Source organism: Hibiscus syriacus, unplaced genomic scaffold (genome assembly GCF_006381635.1).
Source record: "Hibiscus syriacus cultivar Baekdansim isolate YM2019G1 unplaced genomic scaffold, ASM638163v2 tig00110257_pilon, whole genome shotgun sequence".
Classification (NCBI taxonomy): domain Eukaryota; kingdom Viridiplantae; phylum Streptophyta; class Magnoliopsida; order Malvales; family Malvaceae; genus Hibiscus; species Hibiscus syriacus.
Window position 1 is genome coordinate 180,907 of NW_024062648.1, and position 15,587 is coordinate 196,493.

The 15,587-nt window shown below is 34.3% G+C and overlaps 1 protein-coding gene and 1 pseudogene across 1 annotated transcript; one reads left to right on the plus strand and one right to left on the minus strand.

Annotated features, from left to right (window-relative positions):
* Window positions 1–1,272: 1,272 nt before the first annotated feature.
* On the plus strand, window positions 1,273–2,106 carry LOC120115038 (heavy metal-associated isoprenylated plant protein 6-like; the record flags this gene model as incomplete). Its single annotated transcript, XM_039135810.1, is given in 3 exon segments — window positions 1,273–1,408; window positions 1,609–1,731; window positions 1,734–2,106. Coding segments are annotated over 3 exon segments (462 nt in total), but the record flags the coding sequence as incomplete, so codon positions are not given.
* A 1,781-nt stretch (window positions 2,107–3,887) lies between these two features.
* Window positions 3,888–6,214, minus strand: LOC120115019 (annotated as a pseudogene).
* Window positions 6,215–15,587: the final 9,373 nt, after the last annotated feature.

Consider the following 15,587-nt stretch of genomic DNA (forward strand, 5'->3'; position numbering starts at 1 on the left):
AATCGTCATTTCCAAAACACAATTTAATTCTATTAAACATAGAATTAAATGTCATTTAGAAATAGGATACAAATTTAAGCATTAACAAACACGTTTTTTCCTGCCTTTTGGTAGTTTTCTGTCGTTTGACAGATGTTTTTGTTTTTTTTTTCTCAGGGTTGGATTTGACATCTCCACGACTAATCAAGATGGAACTTATTTGTTATCATGTTGATATTCCTTACTTTGGACCCTTGGATTGATTTGGGTACGCGTTTTGTGCTCGTAGATAGTTTTCTCACGTCGTTTGACTCTGATTTACGATTTGTCGGTGGTCTTTCAGTAGTTTCATTCCCTTTTGTGGTTTGTTTGGCTATCCAATCAGATTATTGAGCATTGGTTAGGTTTTTTAACATTTTCCTTTTATGGTCCTTGTGTGACCTACGTGACTAGTTTTTGTATCAATGATTATAGAAAAATATCCTAATTATAATCTAATTTACGTTTACGATTATAGTCATAAATCTTCATTATAATTATGAATATTTCATATTTTTAATAAAATTAGCATCTTTCTATATATAAAAAAAAAGTTTTGCCCCGCCCTCAACATATAAAATAATGATAATGATATATACTCTATAATCTCTTTCACATGCACTTTAAATTTAATTATTTCCAATGGTCGGTTTAGGATATGGTAACCTCCCATCCATTTTCACATCCTCAAGTATGGCTTCTTCCCATCCCAACCTAAACCAAATTCTCCTTCCCTCAACATTTTCAGTTTAGTGAAGTAAAATGTCACATTTTGCATTCATCCTAATTTCGTATACGTGAAATTTTATAATTTTACATCCTAATTTTTTTTATATATTTCTTAAAAATTTTGTATTTTTAATATAAAATATTACATTCATCCCTACTTACAATATCTGAATACATAAATGACATTAAACTCGGTTTAATTTACTAAATACCATTTATTAATTAAAAAATGGTATGAATAAAGTGCAATCTTTTTTTCCTTTATGAAACGATAGCGAGGCTTTGAAGCCTAACAAAGCTGGCAGCAAAGAAAGAGTTGATTCCTTACATACCCCACATCTTTTGCCTTTGAAATATTCCTTATTATTCGTGTAGAAATAAAATGCACCTATTGATTCCCCATCTCCTCTTAACACATACCATACTTCCCCTCCAGGGCTTCTTCCCATTTCCTTCTTCCCCACCATCTCCCTCCGCCTCATGTAGTCGGAGATCGAGGTAAAACTCGTAATTCATCCATGAAACATCCTCTGCATTACGACGATTTCGACTAACCGCAATTGTTTTTGTGTGCAGAAGCCTCGGATCACCGAGCTCCAAGTCCGAATGGACTGCAACGGTTGCGTTCAGAAGATCAAAAAGGCGCTTCATGGTATCCATGGTAACAAGAAGTTAATATTTGCACATGATTTTGTTAGAATATCTATGTACAAATTTCGATTATATATAATTCAGTTCAGTTTTGTAGTTAAATTCTTCGTAGGATGATTTTTCCAGTAATTTAGATTGTATTGCAATAGTACCACTAATGGATTTTTCTGTTTTATTGCTTGAATCGTGATTTTTCGGGTTTGTTTATAGGTATTTATGAAGTCTATCCAGATATTGCTCGACAGAAGTTGACGGTCATAGGATGGGCGGATCCGGAGAAGATCGTTAAGGCAATTCGGAAGACTGTAACGATTTGTTCGCATTTGGAACCACCCATGAGGCTGCGTAGCCACGAGGGCAACCAACGGAGACAGTGAATCCGACTCCATCAGAAACTCAACCGCCCGCTGAAGCTGGTGCTGCTCCACTCCCTGAAGCAGCAGCAGCCCCAACAGCGGAGCCACCGAAAGACCAATCACCTCCGGAGACTCCACAGCCTGAACCGACACCTGCACCCGCGGATGCGAGTGCCGTCTAGCAACCACCGCAACCTTCGGGACCAAAAAATGTAGGAGAAGTTCATGTCATATGTCACCATTCACCGGATTACGGATATGGATACGAATACGTTCACAGTTACGGAGAAGGACGCTATGGTACACAATACCCTACTTGCCATATCCAATGCAGTTTCTATCCTAATGGCCAACCTTTCCACCATCAACCGCAACCGCCCTTCGTAATCACAGCTACACAGTACAAGCCTTACCATACGTAACTGAATACGAATACATCCGTTCGCCGCGGCGACACGTATTACAGTAGGATCGATCATTACAGAGACGAGTATTAGTGTATACAGTAATTACAGCTATGGCGGCGCAACGGCTGGAAATATACGGATATGGATACGAATACGTTCACAGTTACGGAGAAGGACGCTATGGTACACAATACCCTACTTGCCATATCCAATGCAGTTTCTATCCTAATGGCCAACCTTTCCACCATCAACCGCAACCGCCCTTCGTAACTCACAGCTACAACACGTACAAGCCATTACCATACGTAACTGAATACGAATACATCCGTTCGCCGCGGCGACACTCGTATTACAGTAGGATCGATCATTACAGAGACGAGTATTAGTGTATTACAGTAATTACAGCTATGGCGGCAGCAACGGCAATGGAAATATTTCGTCGATTTTAGCGACGAAAATCCGAATGCATGTAGCATAATGTAGAAAATAAAGAATATTGATACGGCATGTGCAGAAAAAGAGAGAAAAATAGAAAGAAAATTGGAGGTGATGAAGGAGAGGTATAGATTCCATGCTTGCCAAGAGCTGGAAGAATCGGTTCTGCAATCCACTTGTGAGAGAGGTATTATTTGTTCTCAAAGGATCATTTACGTGTGAAAATGAATGTGCTCAAGATGCTATTGTTACTTGTGAAAATTACATTAATTAAATATCCATTTTAAGTGATTAAAGTGGTTTAAACCATTAAAAAAACTTGTCAACCATTCAAAACATGACACGTGGTGATTTTCTTTAGCTTTTTAATTAAAATTTTTATAATTAAAAACCTCGACAGTATCAGCCGATAGTAATCGAAGATAGTAATGAAAGTTTATAATTAAAAATTTTAGAGTTTTTTTTAGATTTTTAAAAAAAATTAAGGATTTCTTATTTAAAATAATAATGATTTTAATTTTTTATAAATAAATTTTTAAGAAAAAAAAGTATAAACACCACACATGCCATATTTAAAGTGGTTGACAGTTTTTTAAATAACCAAAACAAACTTAACACTAAATATGATAACAAAAAATAAATAAATAAATACATACTTTAATAAAAAAATAATTATTTAAAATAAATAAAAATACTATAACTTTTTTTAGTAAGCTAAGTGATTACAAAATAATATTTGTTTTAAATACTCATATCTATTTGACAATGAACGATCAATCGCTCTACTGCAGTCATTTGTGCTCAAACCCGTAATCTTTAGATACAACAACGATTCTTTTAACTGAGGTAAGTTGGTTCATGCTAAAAATATTATAACTTAAATATTTATTTTTAATTAAGCCCAAAAAGTTATATTCGTATTGCATTGATACTTGCTATGGTATACTTTACTTATGATCAAAAGGGTGAAAACAAAACATAAAGTTGCATGGCTTACAAGTGGAAGGAATTGATCTTTCTGTTTCTTTTGACTCAACTTCTTATTGGTTATTCTACAATATTTTGCCATGTGAAACCGAAATAAAGGTCGGCAACTTTTGTCTTATCGAAAATATTATACATTTCGAGGGTTAAAATTAAAATTATTTGTGTCTAAATATCTTCAATTGAATGGAGCACCAAAAATGAAAAGTTTCCCTTTAATTAGGGGCTACTAAGGACTTAATTGAACTAATAAAATTTTGAAGTGGCTTGAAATGTAATTGTACCATTAATTGAGGCGGCCAAGGCTCTGCTCAAGCATGTACATCTTATTACACTATCTCAATATAACACACCAAATAGGTTTGACATTACATCCACACATAGTACTGTAATACAGAGCAGATGAACGGCTGAGGGCCGCCGGAAATGGTCGGTTAGCCGAGTTTCGCCGTGTTGGTAAAGGCGGAGGCCTTGACAAAGTCGACGTTTCGAGACAGCTTGGGGTGGAAGAAAAGGCAGACTACTGAAATGTCATCCATTGCAATACCTCTCTTCTTATACTTCCATGCTCTTATGGCACATTGAACCAGTTTCTTTGCTGATTTCTCCCGATCTTCCGTCGACGAAACAATCTCGACTGCTTCCTCATTCGAAATAACATCCCACACCTAATTCAAATGAACATCGGAAAACATGTGTTAAATAACTGTTCTCCCGATTGGGCGGACTAACCCTTTTTCTGTATTCCTTGGACTACAAGGCACTATAGGAATGGAAAATGAATTAGGGGATTGAAAGCTGAACACAATTCATACCCCATCTGTTGCTAAAATGACAAATTTGTCTTTGTTTGTGATGTTTCTTTGGGTGACATCAGGCTCCGAGATGAGGCCGAACTCTTTGACGCAGTGGTCGCCGATGGCTCTCGATAAAGCTAGCCCTGGTGTGCTCCCATTAGGCATCCACACCCTGTACACACCCGGTTCATCTCTTAAGCTAAATACTCGTCTATTGCACTGTCTTATTCTCTCAGCCTCCTCTGTTACATATATATAGACAAAAGATAAGATCCTTGAAAGTTGTAATGACCGGTTCCAGGATGTCTCCTCTGCACCGCTCCGGTACACGGTTACACGGATGAGACCGCTCCAGTATGCAGTTACACAGGTGAAACATCCTGGAACAGAGTCTTTACAAAAACTTTCGAAATAAGGTGGTAACAAGTTCATTATCTAACCAGGAATTCTAGGCTGGAAGTCAACTGTAAGTTGAAGAGGTACCAATTTGCCACCAACTGAAGTAGTTGCTAGGACTGCCCGAGAATCACCGACGTTCGCTATAACCAGATGTTCGCCCTAATCCATCAACGTCGAGAAAATTTTGTTAACCGGACCATCTCAAAGTCAACCAGGTACGAGCATGTTTGAATATGAGGATGAATACTAAAGTGACATAAGAAATAACAAAAATGTACCTGTTTAATGATCGTCAAAGCCGTCGTCCCGCTACGGAAGGAATCGATGCCGGGATGGTGCTTAAGCTCGAGGTCGATGTCGGCATAAGTTTTCAAATAAGATTGTTTCCAGATGTCAAAGTGATGAATATTAGGGTTGAGTTCTGTGTCCAATTCATCGCCAAGTGAGGCAAGGAAAGAGCTTTTTGCCAGTTGCAAAGCAAAGAAGGAGGCACTGATTCCTTCACCCTTTTGGCTACAATATGACCCCAAGGTCCATGCCCATCAAAAATACCACAAAATACCATATCATCTTGGCACCCAAATTCCTATCCCGAAAAAAAACCTTCCGAATCACATACGAAGTTGTAGCTTGAACACGAAGAAACGAGTTACAGATGATGATATTCGAATCCCGAACTCGAGGATCGAGAAAGGAGTTGTAGATTTCGAGAACCGAATATCGAATTTATCTAATGATACAACTTACATGGTTAACTTACCTCCCAAACAATTGCACAATCCTGATTGATTCCTTTTTCGCCTTTCTTCGAGCAGATAGAAGCAAAACTATTGGACTTGTTTAGTTTGAGTGTACCTGAGGAGTTGCTAAGCACCAACTCATTCTTCTTGGCATCTTTGGCCATGGCTTCCGCCGCTTGTCTTCCGACATCCGTCGGACTCTTCCCTTTCTTCATCGAAACACTTATCGCCAATCCATCGAGAAACGACAGTAAATGCACCATTTCTTCTTGATCTTCTACTAATTACTTCACAAATCACACAGAAAAACAACACCCTTTGATTAGTGGTCTCATTCTATTCAACAAGCTAAAGATCTATCCATGTACTCATGAATCGACACATATTCGAATACGGGTACGAATTATATTCTTCCAAGTACAAGATTTAAATATAAACAGGAATAAAACAAAGGACAAAGTCTTTAACCAGGTACAAAATTTTAGCATGATCAACACATACATATATGACATATACCTTTGTTTTCGATGGAACTCGGATCCAAGAAAACGACAAACTATACGCCTGAAATCCGACGGTTACTCGGCGAAGCGGCTGCCAATCATCGGAATCTCGCCAGATCGAATCCAACGGATTCTCGAACATGAAGAAGTCCCAAGTTGCTTGTACTCCATTTGTAGTCCTTTTTTTCCTGCAAAACAATGGCGAGCCGAGTTTTAAGTACGTAATCTATATCTTTCACAGCAAACCACAAGCAGCTTTCGTGGGAGGACTAAAATACCATGGATTTGTTAGTTGAACTATACGAAAACAATGGGTATTTTGTACATTTTGAAAACAATTTTCATATTAAAAAACGTAGACGTAGCTCACCGTCGACGTCATCAACCCCAACCTTAACCATAAGATTTTGGTTTTATAAAATAAAGTCGGTCAGAGGTTAGTAAAATATTTTATGGATTAAATAAAGGGAATGGGTAATTAAAAAAGATAATTTTAATGGATGGGATAAAAATAGTATTATCATTCTAACTAAACTAATGATGACCAAAGCCACTATGTATTAACAACAACAAATGGCTATCAATTTGGAAATGCTCACGTGCGGTAATTTTAATATACGGTTAAAAAAAGACGTTATCGGTTTTGTTATTATTTAAATAAAAAATTTGGTAAACAATGACCGGAAACATTATTATTTCTACCGGTTTTGTTATTATTGGGCGTTTTACCGAATTTGGAAAAGCACTACCGATTTTATTATTTTTCTACCAGTTTTGTTATAGTTGGGTATTTTTACCGGAAATGTTAAAAAATTTATGTTTTAGGTAAAAATAATAATGTTTTAGATAAATTTTTACCGATTTTGTTATTTAAATAATAATAAAACCAATAACGCCTTATTTTAACCTTACATTAAGATGTCACACTGTATAACTTCCAATGCCAATTACCTAGAGTGCGACCCATATTATAGCTTTTATTTCTTTTTCAATTTAAATATAAAAAAATATTATCCCTAAACTCCTTGAAAAACACTTAATATATTCTTTTTAATTATTTAAAATCTATAATTGATAAAAATATGTAAAAGTATATTTTAAAAACCTCCAATCAAATAGTTTTTAAATATTTTTTTTTAAAAGTTTTGGTACTAAAACGGACAAAAATGATAATTTATGTACTAAACGTAACGACATGATACTAAAATGAAACCAAAACTAAACGTTAAGTATGGTTTAAAAACTAAAAATTTATGTACTAAAACGGACCAAAACTAATAATTTAAGTATTAAACACATAATTTACCCTTGAATTTAATTTGTCCATACTTATACTTAAAATTTGAATTAAATTTAATTGATATCTCTAAAAAATAATATACTCATATTTAAACTCGAATTTTATTATTTAACACGTTAAAATTTAGATTAGACGTTAAGCTTCTAAAATAATGTTCAAAATTTGAATTCTAATCTTGTAAATAAAACAGAATAAATTAAGAAAATCACAGTTATAATTAATATTTATAATATTAAATCTAAACTAATTAATCAAGTACCAATAACTATATTAAAATCAATTTTTATATTCAAATCTAAGTTAAAATTAATTGACACCAATTATGAATTTATATATAAGTACAGGTTGACAAATCCCCTATTCATATTCGGTAATCTATTATTAAAATATTTTGCATTTTTTTATATTAATATTCTAATTTGATAGACCGTTCATAAACCTTTCATGGGCCTAGTCAGAACCCTGAAAATTTTACCAACTCTCATTTCCATGCCAATTTAAATTATTGTTTGAAACGATCTTTTTTTATATAATATTCAGGGTAAAGTACACAAATGATATATCGATTATAAGATATTGTTTTATTAAATCATCAACTATTAAACGTTATAAAATTGTTCATCGACCGTAGAATATTGCTTTGTTGAGTCTCCAACTATTAAAAATTACAAAATGGTCCATCGACTATAGGATGTTACTTTGCCGAGTCCTTCGAATATTGAAAGTTACAAAATGATCACCCAACTATTCGTTATATTCTAAGTTCGTCCTTCTCCGTTAAAAAATTGATGGCAGCCTGAATCGGACGTTAACGTACTGACTGAAATATGATGTTAAATGTCAGTCAAGGATCTATACAAAACATGGAAGTGTTCCCTAATCAAACCATCAAAACGGCTTTATCCGAATTTCAGATATATTTTGATGCTAAATTGCCTCCGAGTCATCAGTTAACATGATTTTACTATGAACATATATCTGCAGAAACAGTAGGGAGTGAATAACTTATGCTACATGCAGTGGGAAAATCACGTTTAAACCCCTGAACTTCTAGCGCGTTTTTGTAGTTTTGTCCCTGTAGGGACCAAAAATGTTATTTTTCTTTTTTTTGTGTGTGCCTTATATTTTTGGGTTATTCATGTTTTAGTCCCTAACATTCAGCTCAGACCGTCGTCAATATTTTTAACGGAAAATGACTAGTTTAAAACATATAAATAGCCAGGTGACTATTTTGTAACTTTTAATAGTCGAGAGAGTCAACAAAGCAGTACTCTACAGTCAAAGGACTATTTTATAACTTTTAATAATTGAGATAAAGTAATATCCTATAATCGGAGGACCATATATATACTTTATCCCTGATTTAATAGTTTGAATTTAACTTAATAGATTTAATAGTTATTATTTAAATTAATCTTGGAATTTTAAATTTTATGAAGTATACAGATTAAAAATAATAAATTAAAACCCAGAGTAGAATTAAAACTTTTAAATTAATAATAATTTATTTATTTGTTCTCATAAAAAAAAACTCCTTATTTATAATGGCCAGTCTCAACTATTTCTTGTTGTTCATTTAAATATTAAAAACAAAAGTAAAATGTTTAAATTATGTCACTAGAGAATATCTCTAAAATATATAATTAAATATACAATTTTTATATATTACATGATTTTTGTACAACATTGTTCTTGATGTTTTTGCTCTTGAATTTGTCGGAACAAACGTGTTTTTTCGCTGTTAGATGAGATGTCGTAGTCTCTTTGTTTTCTCTCTTGTCAGGTATCGTCTACAGGTCATGTAAATTGGGATGGGCATGGGTCGGAACGGATCGGGTCGGGTTAAGTTTTTAGTCCATACGACCTGAGAACAAAGGATCCTTCACCCGATATCCGACGTGACCTGACTAAAAAAATTTCATCCGACCCGAATTTGACCCGATATATAACTTAGAAATCCGACCCGATCCGACCAAAAATAATAATAAAATATTTTTTTATTCAATAAAAACAATGACATAATTGAAAAAATATATATAGAATGGTATTATTGTAATTATTTTTAAATATATAAGATAAAATTATATTTTTTTGGTCGGCTCAGGTTGGGTATTTTTCATCATAAACCCGAACCCGACCCAACCCGAACATCGTACTTAAAAAAACTCAACCCAACCCGAACTTAATTTTTTTTTAAAAAAACCGACCCAATCAAATCGGATTGAAACTCGTCGAATTCGATTCCAATGTCTATCCCTACATGTAAACTGAGTTACAAATTTTTATCGATTATTTATATTGTTATTATTATTTTATTAATTTTAGAAAAACAATATAAGATAAAAGATAAGGTCGTTGAAAAGACGGTATTTATGACATATATTTATTCATTTACTTTAATATTATAATAATATCCAAAATATTTTATATTTATATAAATCTTTGATTTTAGCGTAAATTATAAATGTTGTCATTTAGTTTTGATTTTATTCCTAGTTTGGTTATTAAATTTTAAAAAGTTTTAATTTGATAATTTAACTTTTGAATTATTTATTTATAATCGCTCTATCTTTAAACTAACTAGTTAAGTTATAACGGGGCTTTTTTTAAAATAATTCTTTTAGATCTAGTGACAAAAATAGGAGTGAAGTAAAAGTTGAGTGGTAAATTTTTTTAATTTACCTTTTATTTTATAAAATTTTGGGTAAACTACTTAAAGTGTCACTAAACTTTTAGAGTTTACCTGGAATTTATCGTTCAACTTTGAGGCGCTTTATTTTTAATATAAGCATTAAGTCATTAAATCATTTTTATGTGATGATGTAATCGTTTTTATTACCAAATCTTAAAGTGTTTCATTTTAGGCACTATACTTTAATTTATATATCAATTTGTTTCTTACAGACAATTATCAACTATTTTGATCATCGTTATTGATTAATTGCTTCTATCATCGGTCATCATTTCTGACAATATTTATATTGAAATAATCATAATTATTCTTCTCATATTGGTTACTCAAAATTGTCGAAATTCATCTAAAGTTTGACATTTTAGTATACCAATCTCTTCAAGACCATTATTCGATGATAGTAGTTTTGATGTATGTTATTTATCTTCTCGAAAAAATACTTATAATTGTTGATCAGTGTCTATGTTGACCGGAAAATATACTCCTTCCGTCCTATTAAAATTGTCCTTTATTAATTTTTCAAAAATCATTTTTTTAAAAATTGACCATAATTATTTTAAATATTTTAAACAAATAAAATTTATAAAATATATATTGTAAAACTACTTGATTAACAAAATTTATATGATTTTTCATATTTTTATCAATAATAAATTTTAAATAATAAAGAGTTAAAGTTCAAAAAAGATTTACTAACAAGGGTTGATTCAAGTGGTAATCAACTTGATATCGCTTAAGCAAGGTCTCAAGTTCGAGTCTTTGTGTATGTAGAAAATCTTTGCTAGGAGACTCACCTACCAGAGTCAGATGTGCAACGCGGGTCGGTCTGAATTAGTCAAGATAAATCCTTGAAACCGGGAAGGTAACAAAAAAAAGTTTAAAAAATTGATCAAAATTTGGTAAAATATTTTAAAATTAAGTGATAAATTGATACAACCCTAAACTTCAAAAATCTCTGGTGTAGTTTACCCGAGTAGTGTTTAATATTTGGGTAAATTATGCCAATAGTCCATTTTATTTTCAGTCTGATGATTTTGGTCGTCATTTTTTAATTAAGTTCTCTTAGTCTCTAACGTTATCATTCGTTAACCTAATAATAAAATGAATGACATGGTAATTTTAAAATAATAAAAAAAACACATTCACCCGCTGTGTAAGTGACGTGACAATTTTAAAATAAAAAAATCTCAACACTTCTTCTCCTTCCTCTTCTCTCACTTCTTCTCCTTCATCCATTATTTCTTATTCTTCTTATTATTTTTCTTCTTCTTCTTCTTCCGTAAAAAACCCACAGCAACCAACAAGACTCCCATGACCCCAAAACATCTACTATAAACCCCAAAAATTTAAATTCCAAAACTAAAAATTAACCCACACTCACATTTTTACCACCACAACACCAAAACCCTTTAAATCGACTACCCGAACTTTTTTTAAAAATAAAAAATAACTTAAAAAACCATGTTTCAACTTAAACCAAGCCTAGCAAAAGAGGATTTTTCTTCCACAATAACCTACAAAAGAGGATAAGAAACCAAAATTGAAGCACTTTCACTCTCTAACTCAAACCAAGAAAAACCCAAAATCTCTCTAACTTCGATTGGTTAAAGCAAACTTGGGTAGATCACAAGAGAAGGCTAAGAATCTAGCCACCTTCGAGGCCCGAAAAACAAGAGAAGAAAGCCATGGATGATTTAGCTATGGAATTGAAGGAAGTGATTATTGAATACCCAGACTAAGAGCATGAAGTAATGATTTTTGTCGAACACCCATGATAAAGAAGAGAAAACACAATGACTACAACATAATCAGAAGGAATTGACAAATTCGATGCGGTTATAAAAGGCTTGATCTTCTCAACCACGATGGTGAAAATCAGGTAAAAGAAGCCATATAACGACCACTATTCAACGTCACAGATCAGAGCATCCATCAGCCATATATAGTCGGTCGAATGAGCACGAAAACCAACAACAGAGAAGTAGGAAGAAGAGAAAGGAGGAGGAGAAATTGAATAATTGGGTTCCCTTTATTCGATAAAGGGAGTGATTTCTTCGAAGAAGAGTGGCGAGAAAAGAATGTAGGGAGTCGAGGGTAAATAAGAAGAGAGAAGCAGAGAAGGAATGAGAATACGAAATAATGGATGAATAAGAATAAATGAGAGAATATGAAAAAGAAGAAATAGTGGGATCGAGAGAGTTGTGAAGGTAGAGGAAATCTGAAACATCAATAAAAAGGTTTCATCCATTGATGAACAAACAATAAAACAGAAAAAAGAGTTTTGATTTTTTTCGAATGATTAGGGTTTTATGAGTTTGAATTTAAGGGAAGGCAAATAAGAGACGAATAATGTGGATTTTTATACGCGCGTGCAGATGAATAAAATGAAAAAATATTGAGAGTTATTGTGTGCTCGTGCAACTCTCGTGCTAGTACAGCAGCTCGTGCAACAGGTCCATGCATGTTCATGCATGAGAGAATTCTAGAAATGATCTATAAGCTAAGTGGTTAAAAGTTTGTTATCCTTAACAGTCTAACAGAATGTTATTAGGTGATTCTCTTGAGTAGTTAAGCATTGTAGAGGTTCTTTATAAGATTATGTAGAGCAAATGAGGGAGTTAACTTATTTGAGTGAATAAAAAGAATGTATATATTTCATGTATGAGTTATTGAAGTATTTTCTGCAATATTCAACATGGTATCATTCACTTTCGATCCTGGAGAGTTCTGTTAGTTGCGATGGTGCTCTTTGCTGATTCATCCTCCTTGCAAGCTCGAATGTTTACCAACAAGCGTGTAAATGTAGTGCTTGACGAGATGAACTTCTTTTTGTAAAAGTAACAGGTTCTGCTTACAGTTCGCAGTCACCATCTTGAACGGTTACTAAATGGCTCATTACCAATTCCACCAGACACGGTTGTCAATGAGCATAGTGAAATAATTGCTAATGAAGCTCGTGAAGATTTTGTAGCGTAAGATAGTATGTTTGCATCCTGGCTAGTGCGCTTGCGTCCTGGCTCCTATCCACGATCAGTGTTCTACTATTGCCACAGTTCATTGGTGCTAAGTCAACTACTTCCATTTGGAATACGGTTATGCAATTCTTTACAAATCGGTCCATAACTACAGTCATGAATCTACATTACAAACTCCAGTCTATGAAGAAATGTAATGATTCGGTCCTGGTTTATCTCACTCGTGTTAAAGAAATATGTGATGTTCTAGCTTCTTGTGGAAGTCCGGTGTCTCAAGTTGAACATATTGTGAGCATTCTTAAAGGCTTACCACGGGAGTATCAGTCATTCATGGCAGTGATTACCACCACACGTGAAACCCTTTCATTGGATCAGGTTTACTTTATGTTTGTTGATGCTGAAACGCAGATTGTTGGGTTTGATTCTCAGCCTGAGAACTTTACAATGAGCACTCATGTTGCTTAAGGAAGATCGGTAGCTGGCTCGACTGAGTCAATTCGAGGGGGTTGATCTAGAGGACGTGGTCGAGATCGTTCTCGTCTCTAGTGTCAGCTATGTGGTACGAATGGGCATTCTATTGATCGGTGTTGACATAGGTTTGATCAAGATTTTCCTGGTGTCAATGCGTCTTCTAGTTTATCATGGTCTATGGATGAATCTAGTACTACTAATTATGCCATGCTTGACTCATCAGGTTGTTCTTATTGCAGTGTTAAGACTGGTATGTCTGTTGCTAATCAACCTCAAGCACATGTGGCTTCAGGTGAGCATTGGGTTGTTGATTCGGGGGTGACCTATCATGTAACCCCAGATACCTCCAAGATGATGCATTCTTCTGAGTTTACCAGTCCAGGTAATCTTCTAGTAGGTAATGGTGTATCACTAGGGGTAAACTCGATTGGTAAATCTCTTTTAAATGCTTCTTCTCAAGCTTTAATTTTGAGTGATCTCTTGCATGTACCAAAAATAACAAAGCATTTGCTTACGGTGTCCAAGCTTGCTAGGGACAATAAAGTTTTCTTAGAGTTTCATGCTAAAGAATACTTTGTTCGAGATGAAATGACTGGTGCAGTGGTGCTTCGAGGACAACAACATGAAGGCCTTTATACGTTTGTTATAAAGTCTAAAGCTTTTCCATATAATAAAGTTGAAGTTCATAATGTTGTTGGTTCTAGTGTGTTTGATCTTTGGCATAGGAGATTAGGACATCCTGCCTTTCATACCTTGAAGGATGTGTGTAATTCAATCAATGTTAACATTTCAAACAATCTTAATACAACCTGTGTTGCTTGTTGCATAGGAAAGAGTCACAAGATGCCCTTTGATTACTCTACTACTGTGTATGATGTTCCCTTTCAATTTATCTTTACTGCTCTTTGTGGTGCTGTACATATTCCTTATTGTGGTTATCGGTACTATGTGTAATTTGTAGATGCATGTACACATCATACATGGGTATATATGCTAAAGAATAAATCTCAGGCTCTTGATGCATTTTGATTATTTCAAACTATGATTGTAACTCGGTTTTCTTTGTCCATTAAATCGGTTCAGAGTGATTGGGGAGGTGAGTATAGGCAGTTGTCTTGTGAGCTAACTCGTGTAGGCATTTCTCATCGAATCACATGCCCTCACACTTCTGAACAGAATGACGTTATAGAACGTAAACACCATTATTTGGTTGAACTTTGTGTTACTCGCTCAGGCTGCTATTCCATTTCGGTTTTGGTCCTATGTTGTGGCTACAACAACACATTTAATAAATTGATTACCTACAAGGGTGTTAGGTAACATTTCACCATTTAAAAAGTTGTTTGGAACAAAACCATACTACAAGACACTAAGAGTATTTGGTTGTCGTTGTTTTTCTCATTTGAGGCCCATTCAGTAGTATAAATTAATGTTTCGTTCTGCATCATGTGTGTTCTTGGGTTACAGTTCACAACATCGAGGGTTTCAATGCATTGGTCAGGATGGTCGGGTGTATATTTCAAGGCATGTTAAATTTGATGAGGATGTATTTCCTTTTGCAGATAAACAACAATCTGCATGTATACCTAGTACTCGTGCATGGCGATCAGCTCCCTTTCAAGTTGTTTTTGAACGTGTGAGCATAAGGGTTGTGGTTGGTTCATCGATACATCCGAACACGTTTTCATATGCTCGTGAAGGTTCCGCTAGTCAAGATGGTGCAAATTTCAGTATTCAATGTGGTGATGATAATTCAGTTATGCAAGATAATACAACTGAGTCTAATGACCCTGAGCCTCCACAATTGTCTACTGAAGTACCTGAAGATTTACCCAATTTTCACATATAATATGTTCCTTAGCAGAATGTACCTTCTGCAAATCAACATCCCATGCTAACGAGAAGCAAATGTGGTATCTTTAAGCGCAATATTTTGGTTAGCTCCTTGGATGATTCTCTTCTTGTGTCTATTGATGAAGTCATGAAGTCCAAGGAATAGAAGATAGTTGTGTATGCTAGGCTTACTGCTCTTCAGAGTAATGGCACATGGTCTCTTGTAAAGCTACCTGAGGAACGAATCACTGTTGGTTGCAAGTGGTTTTTAAAATAAAGCGTAATTCTGATGGGTCG